Raw genomic sequence first — 15,870 nt, forward strand, 5'->3', positions numbered from 1 at the left:
GGGTTTGGATTCTGGGCACGGACCTACACACCGCTCATCAGCCTACGCTGTGGCTATAGCGGCATTCCACATAGAAGAACCAGAAGGACTTGCAACCAGGATATACAACTATGTGCTGGGGCTTTGGGGAGGATGAAAAAAAAAGAGGAAGATTGGCAATAGATGTTAGCTCAGGGTCAATCTTCCTCACCAGAAAAAAAGTTTACCTTAAAAAAAAATTCTGTTTCTCAGGCACACAAGCCACATTTAAGAGCTTGCTAGCCACACGTGGTATTGGATGTTAGCATCGTCACGGAACTTCTGCTGGCAGCCCTGCTCTGCCATCGGCACCTTTGTATTTTTCAAAAACATTTCAGACCAGTTCTCTCCCATGTCTTTGCAAAAGACCTGTCTGGAAGACTTACTGGCAGGCCAGACAGACGGGTTTTTGGTCATGAATCCTGAGTCTTCCTCTTATATGTTCCGTGTCCCTCAGTCTCTGAGCCTGGTCTGTACAGCATGGCCGGTCGTTTGTGGGATGTGAGGGGGTGAAGGGTGAGGGAGCTGGCGCCGGGGCAGCACTTTGCAGATGCAGGTGCAGCATGATTACTCTGTCAATGGCAGCAGGCTTTACCATTTTACAGTGAGAAATGAGGCCCAGAGGGGAGAAGTGACAAGGCCAGGGGCATGGATCTGGTAAGTGGAGTCCCAATATACTAGCTGGCATCTCTAGTCTCACCCCTACTGCTCCTTCCCGCCCTGTACAGGAGACAGGCTTGCACAGAGCGTGACTGTCTGCAGGCCGGGCTCGGCCGGGGCCAGGCGGGGTGGGCCTGGGGCAGAAGGGCTGATGGATGCAGAGTCCAGGGTTTCTCAGCTGGATGCAGGGGCCATGCCCCCCATCCTATTTAAAATCTCTCTCAGGCCTTGGACTTGAGCTATTTCCCACATCCCTTCAAGCTAGAAGCTCAGAAAAGTGCTTTGTTTGGGCCCTACAGAAAGCCCTGGAGGCCCGGGCGCCCCATGAGATAGTTCTAGAATGGAGCAGTTCGCGGGGCCTTCCAGGAAACGCTGGCTCCTCCAGGAAGCCCATCCTGATTCTCTGACATTCGCATTCTCTCCCTTACTCCTGTTTGAATTCCCAGAGCCCTCTGCGCCTCTCCGTGGGAGGAGTTACAGCTTGCTTCCCGTACACCAGGCGTGCTTCACCTTTTTTGTGCCAGGAACATTTCTGTTAGAGGTTAACAGAAGGTGTGACCTTTTTCTCCATCTCCAGTTCAAAGACCCCCTGAATTCCATCCGTAGGACTGTAGGGGTCATTTCTAGCCTCTCTTAATCTCCCCTCCCCCAGTCTTACACTGTAGCTAGTCTTGTGACCCCTTGTGACCCCAGGGCCTGGAGCACAATAGGTGCCTGGTATGTGCCTTTGCAAGTGACAATGGGCCTTGGGGGTCCCTTCAGAGTGCAGACTTGCCCCAGCTGGGGGTGAGCCAGTGGGACCGGTGACCAGATGCTTCCTGAGGGAGGAGACGCAGGGGCTGGAAGGCCTCACGAGGCCTCCTGCTTCCCCGCAGCTGTGTGGAGCCAGGTCTCTCCCACACAGGGGGAAGCTGGGTCCCGCTGCAGGCTCGCAGGGCACTGGCAGGCCCCTTTCACGCTGGGCCACAGGGCTCCTGTGCAGCCTGGTGAAGAGGCTGCATGGCTTGCAAAGCCTGGAGCTTTGGTTCTCGTCTGTGAGCTGCCAGCAGCAGGGTTTTTCTCTCTTTGGCCCCAAATGGGCATGGCCGTGTGCCCCCCGCCCCTAGTCATGTTTAGCCGAAGCTGTCCTGATTGACAAAGGGGCCATTTGCTCCCTCATTGGAGCTGGAGTGGCTGGCCGCCTGGCGAAGGGCTATAATTAGCAAGAGGAGCGGATGGGATTGCACGCTGGCATTGATGGTTAATTTCGTACTCAGATGGAAACATAAACTGATGTCATCAGAGATGTAAACATCATTTGGAAATCTTGAAGTTCCTGGGAAGGGTCATGCCGGCCTCTCCCCATGCCTATTGCTGCGCGAGCACTTGGATGGAAAGCCCAGATCCGCCTGTGCTCTGTGCTGTCTTGGGAGCCGCTTTGGGGGTTGCCTGCCAGGCTGCTGGGAGCCTGGGGTGGCAGCACATCTGGCTGGGCCAGGAGAAGCGAGCCTGTGACAGCTCGGAACACGGTGGCGGGGGGCCGGGGGGCTCGGGTTTGTATTTGCCACTGTAGCGTTTCCTACGGCTTTAGTGGTCTGGAAATGTCGCAAAGCTGACTAACAAGGAAAATGCAATAGTTTGCCATGGGAGGGAGATCAGACCAAAGGAAGTGTTGTTTTTTGCCAGCAAGGCTGTTCTGGAGTGGGTCCCTGGGGCTCTGGGGAGCTTGTAAAAATAGAAGAAGCCACTGATTGCCTTTAGGGGGAGGGCTGGGGTCAGTGCTGCTCGGAATTGGGGCCAATGACAGCTCTGGTGTTTTGGAGATGGTTTCCAAAGCAGGGTACCTTAATCCAGAAGCACAGCCTCAGGCGGGAATGAGGGAGGGGGAGGGGCTGGGGCTATGGAAAGATGTCAGGGCCCGCGGCCATCCTGCCTAAGAAGAACGTTTGTTGTTTCTTTTTTGTTTTACAAGACACACAGAACTCTCAAAAGGATATGGAATCAATTCTGAAAATATTAGGATGTTATCTTGTTGGTTCAGTGACAGCATGAGAATCACATTTTTCGTTAAGATAGAAGATAACCCCCACATGTCGCCCTCAAATACAAGGATCCTTGCCTATTTAACCAAACCCCACCCCCACCCCCTGCCTGGGGTTCTGAAGACTTCGCCTGTGTGTAGGATGGTTCTTTAATCGTAGTCCTCAGTTTGGGTGGAGGGATCTCTGGGCTCTGTGTCTGGTTCACGTTCGGGTTGAGTGAGCAGTTCTTTATAAGCGCAATAATTCAGAACGGGGATTTGGCTTTTCAAGCTGCCTGCCTTAGTTCTCAGAGGAGCCTAGGGGCTTGGGCCGGCCTTGAACAATGATTTCACCAAGTTCTGGGTTTGGGAGGTGGGCTGCCAGATAGCGTCTGGTTAATCTTTCTCTGCCAAAGGTAGATTTTATTTCCTGTGCTCAGTATGTTCTTGTAGGGCTGTGTGTGAGTGTGTCCTGCCTTATAAATTTTCAGCTTTACCCAAGTGGGTAATTTTGATGACATTATTTCACTCATGGTTTTCCCGACATGGCCAACTAGTTAATAAGTGGCTCCTGGCGGAGTTTCTCAGAGCCTTCAGCATGCTCTGGCCCCGGTACTGACTGGAAAGGCATTCCTTTTGGGCGGGGCGGGGAGGTGGGTCTCAGTAATCCCAGATTCTCTTTTCAGACCAAGGGCATGGCACTCAGCCGTGAAATACAGCCGAGCGCTGGGCCCCAGGGAGATGGCTCCCTGGTAATCCTCTGTTATGCAGTGTTTCCAAGTCAGCTCGGTCTGACTTTGCATATCCCCACCACTTGTCAGCGCTTAGGGGAAATGGGCACTTCCCTTTGCGCAGGCAGTCTCCGTGCTCTTTAGGAGGAAGTCAAGGTGATCTCCTTTGAGGGCACATTGTAGCCAATTTAAGGCCAGGGTGGACCCGTGAGTAACTGGAGTGGTGGCCCCCTCGGTGTTTCGGATGTTGACTCAGGGTAGCTATGCGCATGGCATATCTCGTTAACGTCTTGTCTGCGTTATCCCTCACTTCCTTTACTCCCACCTTGGCTGACAGCGCCAGCCTTCCGGTTACTCTCCCACACTGCCTTCTGCTTGGCGGAGAAATCCAGTGTATCCAATGATTTGTCCCTGCCCTGGGGAGTGTGTGGCCCGGAAAGTCAGAATCTTTGGATGGTGTCGGGCTCAAACCCGAGGGGGAGGCGGGGGGGGGTCTGTTGGGAAGCTCAGCTGCATCCACTCCACAGACTGTAAACGCCAATTGTACTTCCTAAATGTCAGGACTGTTCTGGGTGCTGGGGACACCTGAAACAGTTGAAAAATCCCTCCTGGCATGGAGTTTATATTCTTGTGGGGAAGATAAACAATTAAAAAAATTTAAAAAGGTAGTATGTTAAATACCAGTAAGTGCAAAGGAGAAAAATAAAACAGGAAAATGGATTGGGGGTTTCAGGGGGAGGAACTTTCTACTTTTAAATAAGATGGCCCGAAAGGCCTTGCTGAGCAGGTGACAGGAAAGCAAAGACAGGAAGGAGGTGAGGGTGTGAGCCATGTGGATGTCAGGAAGAAGAGCATTCCAGGCAGTGGGAACAGCCTTGCAAAGGCCCTGGGGTGACACACTTAGTGTGTTCGACCAGCAGTAAGGAGCCCTGTGCAGCTAAAGAAGAGTAAGGAAGGGGAGGGAGGGATGGGTGAGGACAGACCAGTCCTGTGGGCCTCAGGCTGTGATTAGGGCTGTGGCTTTCCCTCTCGGTGCACAGAGAACCAGCCTGCTCTGATCAGATTTTACCTGGTCACTCTGGTGTGGAGAATGGGCTGAAGGCAGCCAGTTAGGACACTATTGTAGGATCCCAGGGTGATGTGGCAGTATAGCCCCAGACTCACCTGAGGGTTAGGGGTGGTTTCAGCTGATAAAGCTTCCCGAAGATTTAGTATGAGAGTTTTCAGGCTGAGAGTAAAAAGGGGTTCTCCAAGAGCATTGTCACCTGCTTTTTCTTTTATTTTCTTTTTCCTTTTTCTCCCCAAAGCCCCCCAGTACATAGTTGTATATTATTCGTTGTGGGTCCTTCTAGTTGTGGCATGTGGGATGCCGCCTCAGTGTGGTTTGATGAGCAGTGCCATGTCTGCGCCCAGGATTTGAACCAACGAAACACTGGGCCGCCTGCAGTGGAGTGTGCGAACTTAACCACTTGCCCATGGGGCCAGCCCCTAAATTTCTTTCTTTTTTTTTTTTTTTTTGAGGAAGATTAGCCCTGAGCTGACTACTGCCAGTCCTCCTCTTTTTGCTGGAGAAAGACTGGTCCTGAGCTAACATCCGTGCCCATCTTCCTCTACTTTATATGTGGGACGCCTACCACAGCATGGTGTGCCAAGTGGTGCCATGTCCGCACCTGAGATCCGAACCTGTGAACCCCAGGCCACTGAGAAGCGGAATGTGCGCACTTAACTGCTGTGCCACTGGGCCGGCCCTCGCCTGCTTTTTCTGATGGGATGTTAGAGTGGGCATCTTTCCATTGTTAGGAAAGTTGAGAATGAAGAGTTTGGCTTACACATCCCCTCAAAATTCTTCCTCTTCCAACCTTCGCATTCCCAGTGGTCCTAAAGAGAAATTCTGTGTTTGTGGTGCTGTGTGAGACGCCTGTCTCTCTGAGCAGTCTGAAGTGTCCTTTTGGGACCTGCCTGTGTCACACGCATCACAGTGGCCCGTGCTTCCAGGGGTGTGTGGTGTTCCCACTTTTCTTACCTCACTCAAGCCTTGCAGAAACCTGTGGCATGGGCAGGGCTGAAACGAGGGGCTTCATACTCATTTTTCAGATGAGAACACAGACTCGTGTGGTTGGATGCCTGTCCAAGGCCCAGGGCTAGCGAGTGGCAGAGCTGGGACTCGAACCCAGGTTCTCCGACCCTCTAACCAGTGCCATTTCCCCTGACCCGCCAGTACTTTCCTCTAAGGCAGCACTTCTAAATAGGGTCTGTATTAGCCTGCTCGGGCTGCGTAACAAAGCACCCTGGACCAGGTGGCTTAAACAACACACACGGATTGTATTCTCTCACGGTGCTGGAGGCTGGAAGTTCAAGATTCAGATGTTGGCAGGTTGGGTTCTTCTGAGGCCTCTCTCTTTGGTTTGTAGTTTCTCCCTGTGTCTTCAGGTGCTCTTCCCTGTGTGTGTCTGTGTCCTAATCTCTTCCTATAAGGACGACAGCCGTTTTGGATTAAGGCCCACCCATGTGACCTCATTTTAACTTCATCACCTCTTTAAAGACTGTCTCCAAATATAGTCACTTTCTGAAGTACTAGGGGTTAGAACTTCAGCATATGAATTTTGTGGAATACAATTTAGCGCATAACAGGTTCCCTCATATGGGGTCATCTGGGGTGAGCCCCCCCAGTGGCAGGCACCATAGCCCCCAGACGAACTCTTTGTGGGAAAATCAAGTGACTCCCAGTCCTTCTTCTCTCTCACTGTCTGCTTTCTTGCTGCAGCTGATTGGGGCCCTGGTCCTATCAGTGGGGATCTACGCAGAGGTCGAGCGGCAGAAATATAAAACCCTCGAAAGTGCCTTTCTGGCCCCAGCCATCATCCTCATCCTCCTGGGGGTCATCATGTTCATCGTCTCTTTCATTGGTGTGCTGGCTTCCCTCCGTGACAACCTGTGCCTTCTCCAATCGGTGAGTGGCCCCATGCACCCCTCAGCCAGTGGGTGGGGAGTCCTTGGAGTCCCCAGGAGGGCCCCTGGGCCCTCAGACAGCCCAGTGTTTTCAGTCCTTGCCTCAAACCAGCTCTTCTAGAGGGTTTCCTGGACCAGCCTATCTGTCCACATTGGCCCAAGAGTGCCCAGGCCACCTCTACTTCTGCATGTAAAGGCTGATTGGAATACTATTCTTATTTGCTTAAATGCCGTGTTGGTCTGGACTCTCAGTTGGAAGTGGGAGAAACCATACTCAAATGAGAGCAAGGAAAACCAAAGAAAGTTGGTTTTGGTGAGCCATTAGCTCAAGTAACCAGCAACCCTCCACTGGTCCTGGGGTTTCAGTGGTGCCCTTGAGCTCTCTCTGTCTCTTGCCACCTCCCAGCTGGATGCCTGGAATTGTCCTCGACAACTCAGGCTCCGTTTGTGATGGTTGTCAGTAGCTTCAGACCAATGGAGTCCTTATAGCTCATGGTCCCAGGGAATCTTTCCTGGTAGCTCTGGCTGAAGTCCTGGGATTCTGATGGGTCTGCTCGGCCAAGTGTCTACCCTGGGGTCAGGGGGTGGGGTCAGCCTCATCTGCCCCCCTTACTGTGGGATGAGGGATGGCTCCCCATAGCTGGGGGTACTGAGTAGGCAGATCCATTCACTCTGCACCCACATAAAGTTTGACCTCATTATCTCCCCTCGCATGGGAAGTCCCTAAAAGCCCCGGTAAGCAGGCTCTTAGTGCTGCCTGAGGCTGGAAGTTGCTGGCATCAGTTTGGACGACAATGCCTGTTCTGCGATGAAGGGCAGGGGTGGCGGGTGCATATCCTCTAAGCCTCAGACATCCCCTCACCCACTCTGGGGGTCTGAAAGCCACTTCTCAGGGGCTCTGTGGGCAGAGCTGGAAATGCTGCCCCAACCTGCCTGTCAAGCCAGGCCTGTCCCCTCTGGGTCAGCTGGAGCGAGGGCAGCTCTCCTCGTGGGGGTGGTGGGGGGCAGGGGGTGTGTTTTTCTACCTAGACCCCACTGAGGACCCCTGCGACAAACCTCGATAACAGTCTGGCTGAGACGGCTGACTCACTCTTCCTGACCACTGGCTCCAGAAACGGCCTTTCCTGGGGAATGCCTGTCCACATCCTGTGTCCTCACGGGAGGAAGGGGCGAAGGGCGCAGGAGCCGATGAGAGCTCTGACAGCGACATTCTCCTTCCTGCACTTGACCTTGGGTCAGATGACGCTCCCCTGCCCCTGGTCAAATTTCTGGATTTTGTTTTGCAGTTTATGTACATCCTTGGGATTTGCCTCATAATTGAGCTTATTGGTGGCGTGGTGGCCTTGATCTTCCGGAACCAGGTGGGCCTGTGACGCATTTATCAGCCATGTGTAGGTTGAGCACCCACTGTATGTGCCGGGGGCTGTAAACTGGGGGCATGCAGAGAGCTGGGTGGATAATTCCATGTGGAGCATCCATTCTGCTGGGGAGACGGGCACAAAACAAGTAAACCAGAGAACAAGAAAACACAGCAGGGTGACAGGGAGTGCCTGGGCTGGAGGCAGGGAGGGCAGTCAGGAGAGAATGAAAAGGAGCCTACCAGGTGAGGCCCAGGGGCCAGGGAGGGCCAGGCAGAGGGAACCACGGAAGCAGACAGGGGCTTGGCAGGTTTGTGGACACGTGTGGCGGCCACTTGGCTGAAGCGAGTGAGTGATGGGGAGGGGACAGAAGGTGCAGCTGGAAGGGCTGGCCAGGGCAGATCACGGAGGACCCTAGGCCGTGATGCAGGAGCTTGGACTTTTTCTAAAGGCGGTAGGAAGCCTTTGTAGGGTTTTATGTGGGGAAGTGATGTGACCTGATTTCCATTTTACTGGCTGCTGAGTGAAAGATGGACAGTAGACTCAGGGGAGGATGTGGGCAGACCAGCAGGGAGGCTGTGGTGGCCCTCCAGGGAAGAGGGGACGATGGCCTGGACCGAGGGGGAGGCCGTGCGCCTGGCAGAAATGGCAGGATTTGGTGGATGTTTGGAGGCAGCGCCGATAGGACTCTGTTGTGCTGGATGTAGGGGTGAGGGCAAGAGCGAGCCTGAGGGGCACATGCCTGGGGTCTTGGTTCTGGAAGGCTGTGCAGAATCAGCGCCCCTCTGAGCCGGGCAGGGTCTCAGGGCTCCTGGTCTCCAGCTCCTTCCACTGTTGGCTTTGTGTGCCTCATACTGGCTTGCGGCCTCGGGCCAGTCACTTTGCTCTCGGAGCCTCAGGTTCCTTGGGGGAGCACGACTCCTGGCTCGTGGAGTTTGGGGTGAGGATTTGATGAGAGGATGCATGTGAAGAACCTGGATTCATTCTGGCCCCTGGTGGACCCTCATTACATATTAGCTCCTCCACTCCGAAGCCTGGAGAAGGGAAAGGACGTGCCCAAGGTCCCACAAGAAGCTGGTGGCCAAACAGGCTGACTTCCCACCCGGGGCTCCATCATTCCTCCCGTCATCTTCTTCCTGTGTCTTCGTCTCCACCGCCCTCCCCACCAGGCAGCTTGGCTCCAGGTGCTCCTGGGCATCGCTCTTGGGCGCGTGCCTCAGGGCTGTGGCCAAATTGTCCTTCTTGTCAGAAGTTGAGCCCAAGGCAGCAGTCGCTATCCCAGACACTGGATTGTACAGAGCCTCAAACAACCCCTTGTCTGTCACCTGCCAAACTCTTCATGTACAGCTGGTATTCTGGCTCAGGTGGGTGCAGCGAACACACTTGTCTGCCTGGGCTTCCTGAGGTGGGCCTTAGCCACAGGTGTGTCTACACCCGTGGAATCCAACGGTCTTCTTCCTGTTTTATGAGCCTCAGGAGAGGGGAGGGGAGATTCCCATCATCTCAAGTCCCATTCAGGCACAGAGAGGTTAGGAAGCCCTCCCAAGCATACACAGCAAGACAGAGGCAACTCAGTCATTTCCCCCCTGCCCCAGCTTTATTGAAGGATAATTGATAAAATTGTAATATATTTAAACTGTACACTGTGATATTTGATGTATGTATACATTGTGAGATGATTACCACAGTCAAGTTAATTAGCACGTCCATCACCTCACAGTTAACTTTTTTTCTAAGACCACTTAAGATCTACTCTCTTAGCAAATGTCAAGTATGCAATGCAGTATTATTAACTGTGGCCACCATGCTACATTAGAGCCTCAGACCTTATTCACCTTATCGCTGAGGTCTGCACCCTTTCACCAGCCTCTCCCTGTCTCCCCACCCCCTGCCCTGCCAAGCACTTTTCTACTCTCTGGTTCTATGGCTTCCACTTTTTTTTTTTAGGTTCCACATATAAGTGATACTATTCAATATTTGTGTTTCTCTGCCTGGCTTATTTCACTCAAAATAATGTCCTCCAGGTTCATCTATGTTTTAACAAATAGCAGGATTTCCTTCTTTTTTATGGCTGAATATCGTTCCATTTTGTGTGTATGTGTGTGTGTCCATGTATCTGTCGACAGATGCTTCAGTCGTTTGCATATTTTGGCTGTTGTGAATAACACTGCAATGAACTTGGGAGTTCTCTTCATGGCAGATAGCTCTTTCAGATAGTGTTTTCATTTCCTCTGGATATATACCCAGAAGTGGCATTGCTGGATCATATGGTAGTTCTGTTTTTAGTTTTCTAGGAACCTTGGTACTATTTTCCATAATGGTTGTACCAATTTACATTCCCATCCACAGTGCACAGAAAGTTCCCTCTTCTTCTCAGCAGCACTTGTTACCTCTGGTCTTTTTGATAGTAGACAGTTTGACACATGTGAGATGATATCTCACTGTGGTTTTGATTTGCATTTCCCTGATGATGTTGAGCATCTTTTCATGTACCTGTTGGCCATTTGTATGCCTTCTTTGCAAAAATATCTATTTAGGTCCTCTGCCCATTTTTAAATCAGATTATTTGGTTTTTGCTCTTGAGTTGTATGAGTTCTTTGTATATTTTGGATATTAACCCCTTATCAGATATATAATTTGCAAATATTTTCTCCCATTCTGTAGGTTGCCTTTTTTTTTTTAATGATTTTATTTTTATTTTTCCTGTTTCTCCCCAAAACCCCCCGGTACGTAGTTGTGGGTCCTTCCAGTTGTGGTGTGTGGGATGCCACCTCAGCATGGCTTGATGAGTGGTGCCATGTCCGCACCCAGGATTCAAACCAGGGAAACCCTGGGCCGCCGAAGTGGAGCGTGCGAACTTATGTAGGTGGCCTTTTCATTTTTTGATTGTATCCTTTGCTGTGCAGAAACCTTTTAGTTTGATGTAGTCCCATTTGTTTATTTTTGCTTTTGGTGTCAGATCCAAAAGATCATTGCCAAGACCAATGTCGAAGAGATTTTCCTCTGTTTTCTACGAGGAGTTTTACAATTTCAGGTCTAACGTTGAAGTCTTTCTTCTGCATGTGGATATTTAATTTTCCCAGCACCATTTATTGAAGGGGCTATTCCCCATTGTGTATTCTTGATGCCTTTGCTGAAACTTAGTAGACCATTTATGTGTTGGTTTATTTCTAGGTTCTTTATCTTGTTCCCTTGATCTACGTGTCTGTTTTTATGCCAGTACCATACAATTCTGATAGCCATAGCTTTGTAATAAAGCTTGAAATCAGGAACTGTGGTGCCTCCAGCTTTGCTCTTCTTGCTCAAGATTACTTTAGCTATTTGGAGGCTGTTGTGTTTCCGTATGAATTTTATGATTTTTTTCTATTTCCATGAAAAATGTCGCTAGAATTTTGAGAGGTATTTCACTGAATCTGTAGGTTGCTTTGGGTAGTACGGACATTTTAATAATGTAAATTCTTCCAATCTGTGAACAGGGATATCTTTCCATTTACTTGTGTCATCTTCAATTTCTTTCATCAATGTTTTATAGTTTTCAGAATACAGCTCTTTCATTTCCTTGGTTAAATTTTTCTCCAAGTATTTTGTTCTTTTTGATGCTATTGTAAATGGGATTGTTTTCTTAATTTCTTTTTTGGGTAGTTCATTGTTAGTGTGTAGAAACACAACTGGTTTTTGTATGTTGTTTTTTGTATGCTGCATCTTTACTGTATTCATTTATAAGCGCTAACAGTTTTTGCTGGAGTCTTTAGGATTTTCTTTATGTTAAGATCACGTCATCTGCAAACAGACAATTTAACTTCTTCCCTTCTGACTTGGATGCCTTTCCTTTCTTTTTCTTGCCTAATTTTCTTGCCCTGGCAAGGACTTCCAGTACTGTGTTGAATAGAAGTGGTGAGAGTGGGCATTCTTGTCTCTTCCTGATCCTAAAGGAAAAGCTCTCAGTTTCTCACTGCTGAGTATGTTTTTGGCTGTGGCTTTGTCATGTGTGGCCTTTATTATGTTGAAGTCCATCCCTTCTATACCTAATGTGTTAAGAGTTTTTATCAGGAAAGGATGTTGAATTTTGTCAAATGCTTTTCCTGGGTCTACTGAGATGATCATATGTGTTTGCTTTGTTTTGTTTTTATGAGGAAGATTGGTCCTGAGCTAACATTTCTTGCCAATCTTCCTCTTTTTGCTTGAGGAAGACTTAGCTAACGTCTGTGGTAATCTTCCTCTAGTTTAGGTGGGACGCCGCCACAGCATGGATTGACACGTGGTGCTGGGTCCACTCCTGGGATCTGAACCTGCAAACCCCAGGCCACTGAAGCAGAGAGTACAAACTTAACCACTACGCCACTGGGCTGGCCCCATGATTTTCACCCTTCATTTTGTTAATGTGACCTGTCATATTGACTGATTTGTGTATGTTGATCCATCTTTGCACCCCAGGGATAAATCCCACTTGATCATGGTTTGTGATCCTTTTAACATGCTGTTGAATTCGGTTTGCTAATATTTTGTTGAAGGTTTTTGCATCTGTGTTCATCAGGGATATTAGCCAGGGATATTCGTTTTCTTTTCTTGTAGTGTCCTTGCTGGCTTTGGTATCAGAGTAATGAGTTTGGAAGTGTTCCCTCTTCTTCAATTTTTTGGAAGAATTTAAGGCTTGGTATTAATTCTTCTCTAAATGTTTGGTAGAATTCATCAGTGAAGCGATCTGGCCCTAGACTTTTCTTTATTGGTAGCCTTTTGATTACTGATTCAATCTCCTTACTCATTTTTGGTCTGTTCAGATTTTCTATTTCTTCATGATTCAGTCTTGGTAAGTTGTATGTTTCTAGGAATTTATCCATTTATTCTAGGTTATCCAGTTTGTTGGTGTATAATTATTCGTAGTAGTCTCTTCCGATCCTTTGCATTTCTGTGGTATCAGTTGTAATGGCTTATCTTTCATTTCTGATTTTATTTATTTGAATCTTCTCTTTTTTTCCTTACTCTAGCTAAAGATTTGTCAATTTTGTTTATATTTTTCCAAAAACCAACTCTTAGTTTTGTTGATTTTTTTCTATTGTCTTTCTAGTCTCTATTTCATTTATTTCCACTCTGATCTTTGATGTTTCCTTCCTTCTACTAACTTTGGGCTTAGTTCATTCTTCTTTTTCTAATTCCTTGAGGTATAAAGTTAGATTGTATATTTGAGATCTTTCTTTTTTTTCTTAATGTAGCACCACTATAAATTTCCCTCTTAGAACTGCTTTTGCTGCATCCCATAAATTTTGTGATGTTGTGGTTCTGCTTTTGTTTGTCTCGAGATCTTTTTTGATTTCTTTTTTGACTTCTTCTTTGTCCCATTGGTTGTCTTTCCAGTCTAGTCTTGCGAGCTGCTCCTCCCTTCTCCTCTTCTACTTTTCAGACCATCTGCTCTGAGCTGGCAGCTCCAGGGTGTTGGTTCACTTTTCAGCAGCACTGAGGGGAGAGATGTTTATTCCATTTGCCTGTGGTGGTTCCTTTCTGTGCAGGCCGCAGGATTCCTGGCCAGCCCATGGCTGTCCAGAAGTTATGAGTTCGTGCTTTCCTGCCTGGAGCCCAGGGCCACGTCATGGTCAGCAGCATCAGTGGTTTTAATAAGCAACACCCTAAATGAACAACAGAACCAGCAGTTCTGGTTTCCAGCATACTTCACACAGGTGGGCTGGTTTTCCAGTGCTCTGTAGGCCAACGGGAACCGTGACACCACCCTTCTTTCCAGTGAGGGGGCTGAGCTAAGACCAAACCTCCAGGGGCTCTTTAGTCCTCACAGCCAAGGATGCTATAGGCCTGAGGTCAGGGGTGAGAGTTTCCATTGTCCCCAACCCTGAGGGCACCATGGGGGTGAAGTGTGTTCCTTCACCTTGGATGGAGTGTCCCCTCATGGGGCCCTATCAGGGAAAGATCTTGACGTGTAACTCAGGAAAGACCCTCACCATCAGGGGTCTCAGTTGTTTGGAGGCTCGTGGTGGGCTGTGCTATCAAATGCCCATGATACATAATTCGAAATAATTTAAAAACGAGATATAAAACTATAAGTGCAGTAAGATCTCCACAGTGAAAAAAGTGGGCCTGGAAAACTCTGAAGGAAATAGAAATATTAACTCTTGTTTCCTCTAAGGATTGAGACTAGGGTGATTTTTATTTTCTCCTTTATATTTTTCCCTAGCTCCCAAATTTTCTTTTTATTTTTTTATAATCAAGGGAAAAATACCATGTAGAGAAAAATAATGTCCCTTCCAATTGTAATACAATGTGATTTGGTAAAACAGGAGACAGATCAATGGTGAGGATAGGGAAGGAGCAGGCTGGGCGTTGGTGTTGATGGTGGCAGGAAGGGACAGTATAAGGTGGAGAAAAAGGTGAAGAGCAATCAAGGTCAGTCACCTGGAGGAGGTGAGTTCCCAATTCCATTTTTTCCTTGCTAAGAGAAGAAGGTAGATTTCTCTGAGTCACACTATAACAAGTTCAGTCTCTAGCCCCAGAGGCTACCTGTGAACTCTAAGAATCTATTTATGGTGACAAATCATCAGGCTAATGACTTTACACTGGCTTCCTAGGAAGGTGCACACAGTGTGGCCACAGGCAGGCCTTGAAAGATAAACTGATTCCCGAGTGTCAGGAAGAAACTCTCCGTCAACCCCTGACCCTGGGTGAGGTTTCTGCTGACAGGCGTGACCTGGCGGGCAGACTGAAGTGGTTTCTCTGCTTATACAGGGTCTAGTGGCCATGTATTGGGGAGCAGGGCACAGAGCAGGGGGCCCCAAGGGCCCGGGCATCAGGAGCAGGAGAAGTGCAGCATTCTGACCCCAGCCAGTGGGAGGAGACCTGAATGACCTCCACAGTTGTCTGGGTCTCACCCCACTCGATCTGCTATCACCCCAGCTTGTTCCAGGGCCTCTCTTGAGGGTGTCAGGGGTGTTGGAGGTGGGCAGCTCCTGTCTGTGTGTTCCCAGCAGGCAGAACTGAGCAGGGACACCCCAAGGGCACTGGGCTGTAACTCGTACATCTGTACCCCCATCCCAGGCCTCCTTCCCTCTCTCACCGGGGCAGGGGAGGAGCGGCCTCTATCCTGCCCTTGATCACAGGTGCTGTGGTCATACCCAGCACCAGGTGAAGGAACTGGGTGGCACCTAGCCTGTTTCTTTCATCATGGCACTGGCACCAGCTGGCTCTGGGCTTCACCATGAAGTCAGAGGCATGGAAAAAGGAGACACGCATGGCACGTGGCCCGCTTGGCTGAGCACCTGAACATACATATCCTTCTCACCTAGAGCAAAGTAGAGAAAGTTCTGCACAGATCTGGCCAGACTCCCACAGCTGGTGCACCCCACTGTGGACAGCCACTGGGAGTGAGAGCAGGAACCCAGAAGGAGAGCTGGAGGGCAGCTGAAGTGTGACCCTCCCCCACCACGGGGATTAAACCCATGACTTCTGGTCGGGTCTGAGGAGGGTCTGGCAAATATTCTAAAGAACTTTCAGGTTCCATCCTCTTTCTTCCTCTGCCCAGGTTCTCCTCAACCCTTGGTTGTCAGATTGGGCCCATCTCAGGGCTGCAATGGAGGAGGGGGTCTGGGCAATGAGGATGCGTCTCCATCTTCTAGGGGGACTAAGGGGAGCCCCGAGATGGTGGCTCAGCCCAGGCACAAAGGAAGGAAAGAAGTCCTAGGCTGAGCACCTGCTCCATGTTATGAGAACCATGCTGGCAGTGGTTCTGGCTGGGCTGCCAGCAGCCAGGCCGCCCCAGCCTTGGGTCTCAGAAGCTGATACGGAAGCAATGGAAGCTGCCAGCAGCCTGCAAGAAACCAGGACAGCTCCATCCCCAGAGGCCTGGTGGGAGCTCCAGCTGCTGCCCCTGCGCTCTTCCTCCTCTCCCTGCTCCTCCAGCCTCCCGTCCTGGGGGTGCTGCTGCCACCTGTCCCCACCCCTTCCATTCCTCATTCATTTAAAGTACTCCAAGCACCTCTACAGAGAGGGGTGAGGCGGAGGCCTCGGGTATCTCTAAAACTAGAACTAGAGAGGACGCTTCTTTGTAGCTTGAGTCTGGTGTCTTAAACAACGTGCTCTGAAAATCCTGTGGCCTTTGATATTCGCTTACCCTTTGCTTAATTTAGCTCAGGCCATGTGGCTTCTAAGGCCATGC

General features: G+C 49.7%; 1 protein-coding gene across 5 annotated transcripts in view; it reads left to right on the top strand.

Moving 5' to 3' along the window:
- TSPAN15 (tetraspanin 15) overlaps positions 1-15,870 on the top strand; it is a 53,219-nt gene that overhangs the window by 22,508 nt on the left and 14,841 nt on the right. For all 5 annotated transcript variants that reach the window (XM_070611890.1, XM_070611900.1, XM_070611895.1 and 2 more), the window contains 2 exons: positions 6,173-6,358; positions 7,644-7,718. In XM_070611890.1, coding sequence (XP_070467991.1) covers positions 6,173-6,358; positions 7,644-7,718 — 261 coding nt within the window. The remainder of the gene's footprint in view (positions 1-6,172; positions 6,359-7,643; positions 7,719-15,870) is intronic.

Source organism: Equus przewalskii, chromosome 1 (assembly GCF_037783145.1).
Source record: "Equus przewalskii isolate Varuska chromosome 1, EquPr2, whole genome shotgun sequence".
Taxonomy (NCBI): domain Eukaryota; kingdom Metazoa; phylum Chordata; class Mammalia; order Perissodactyla; family Equidae; genus Equus; species Equus przewalskii.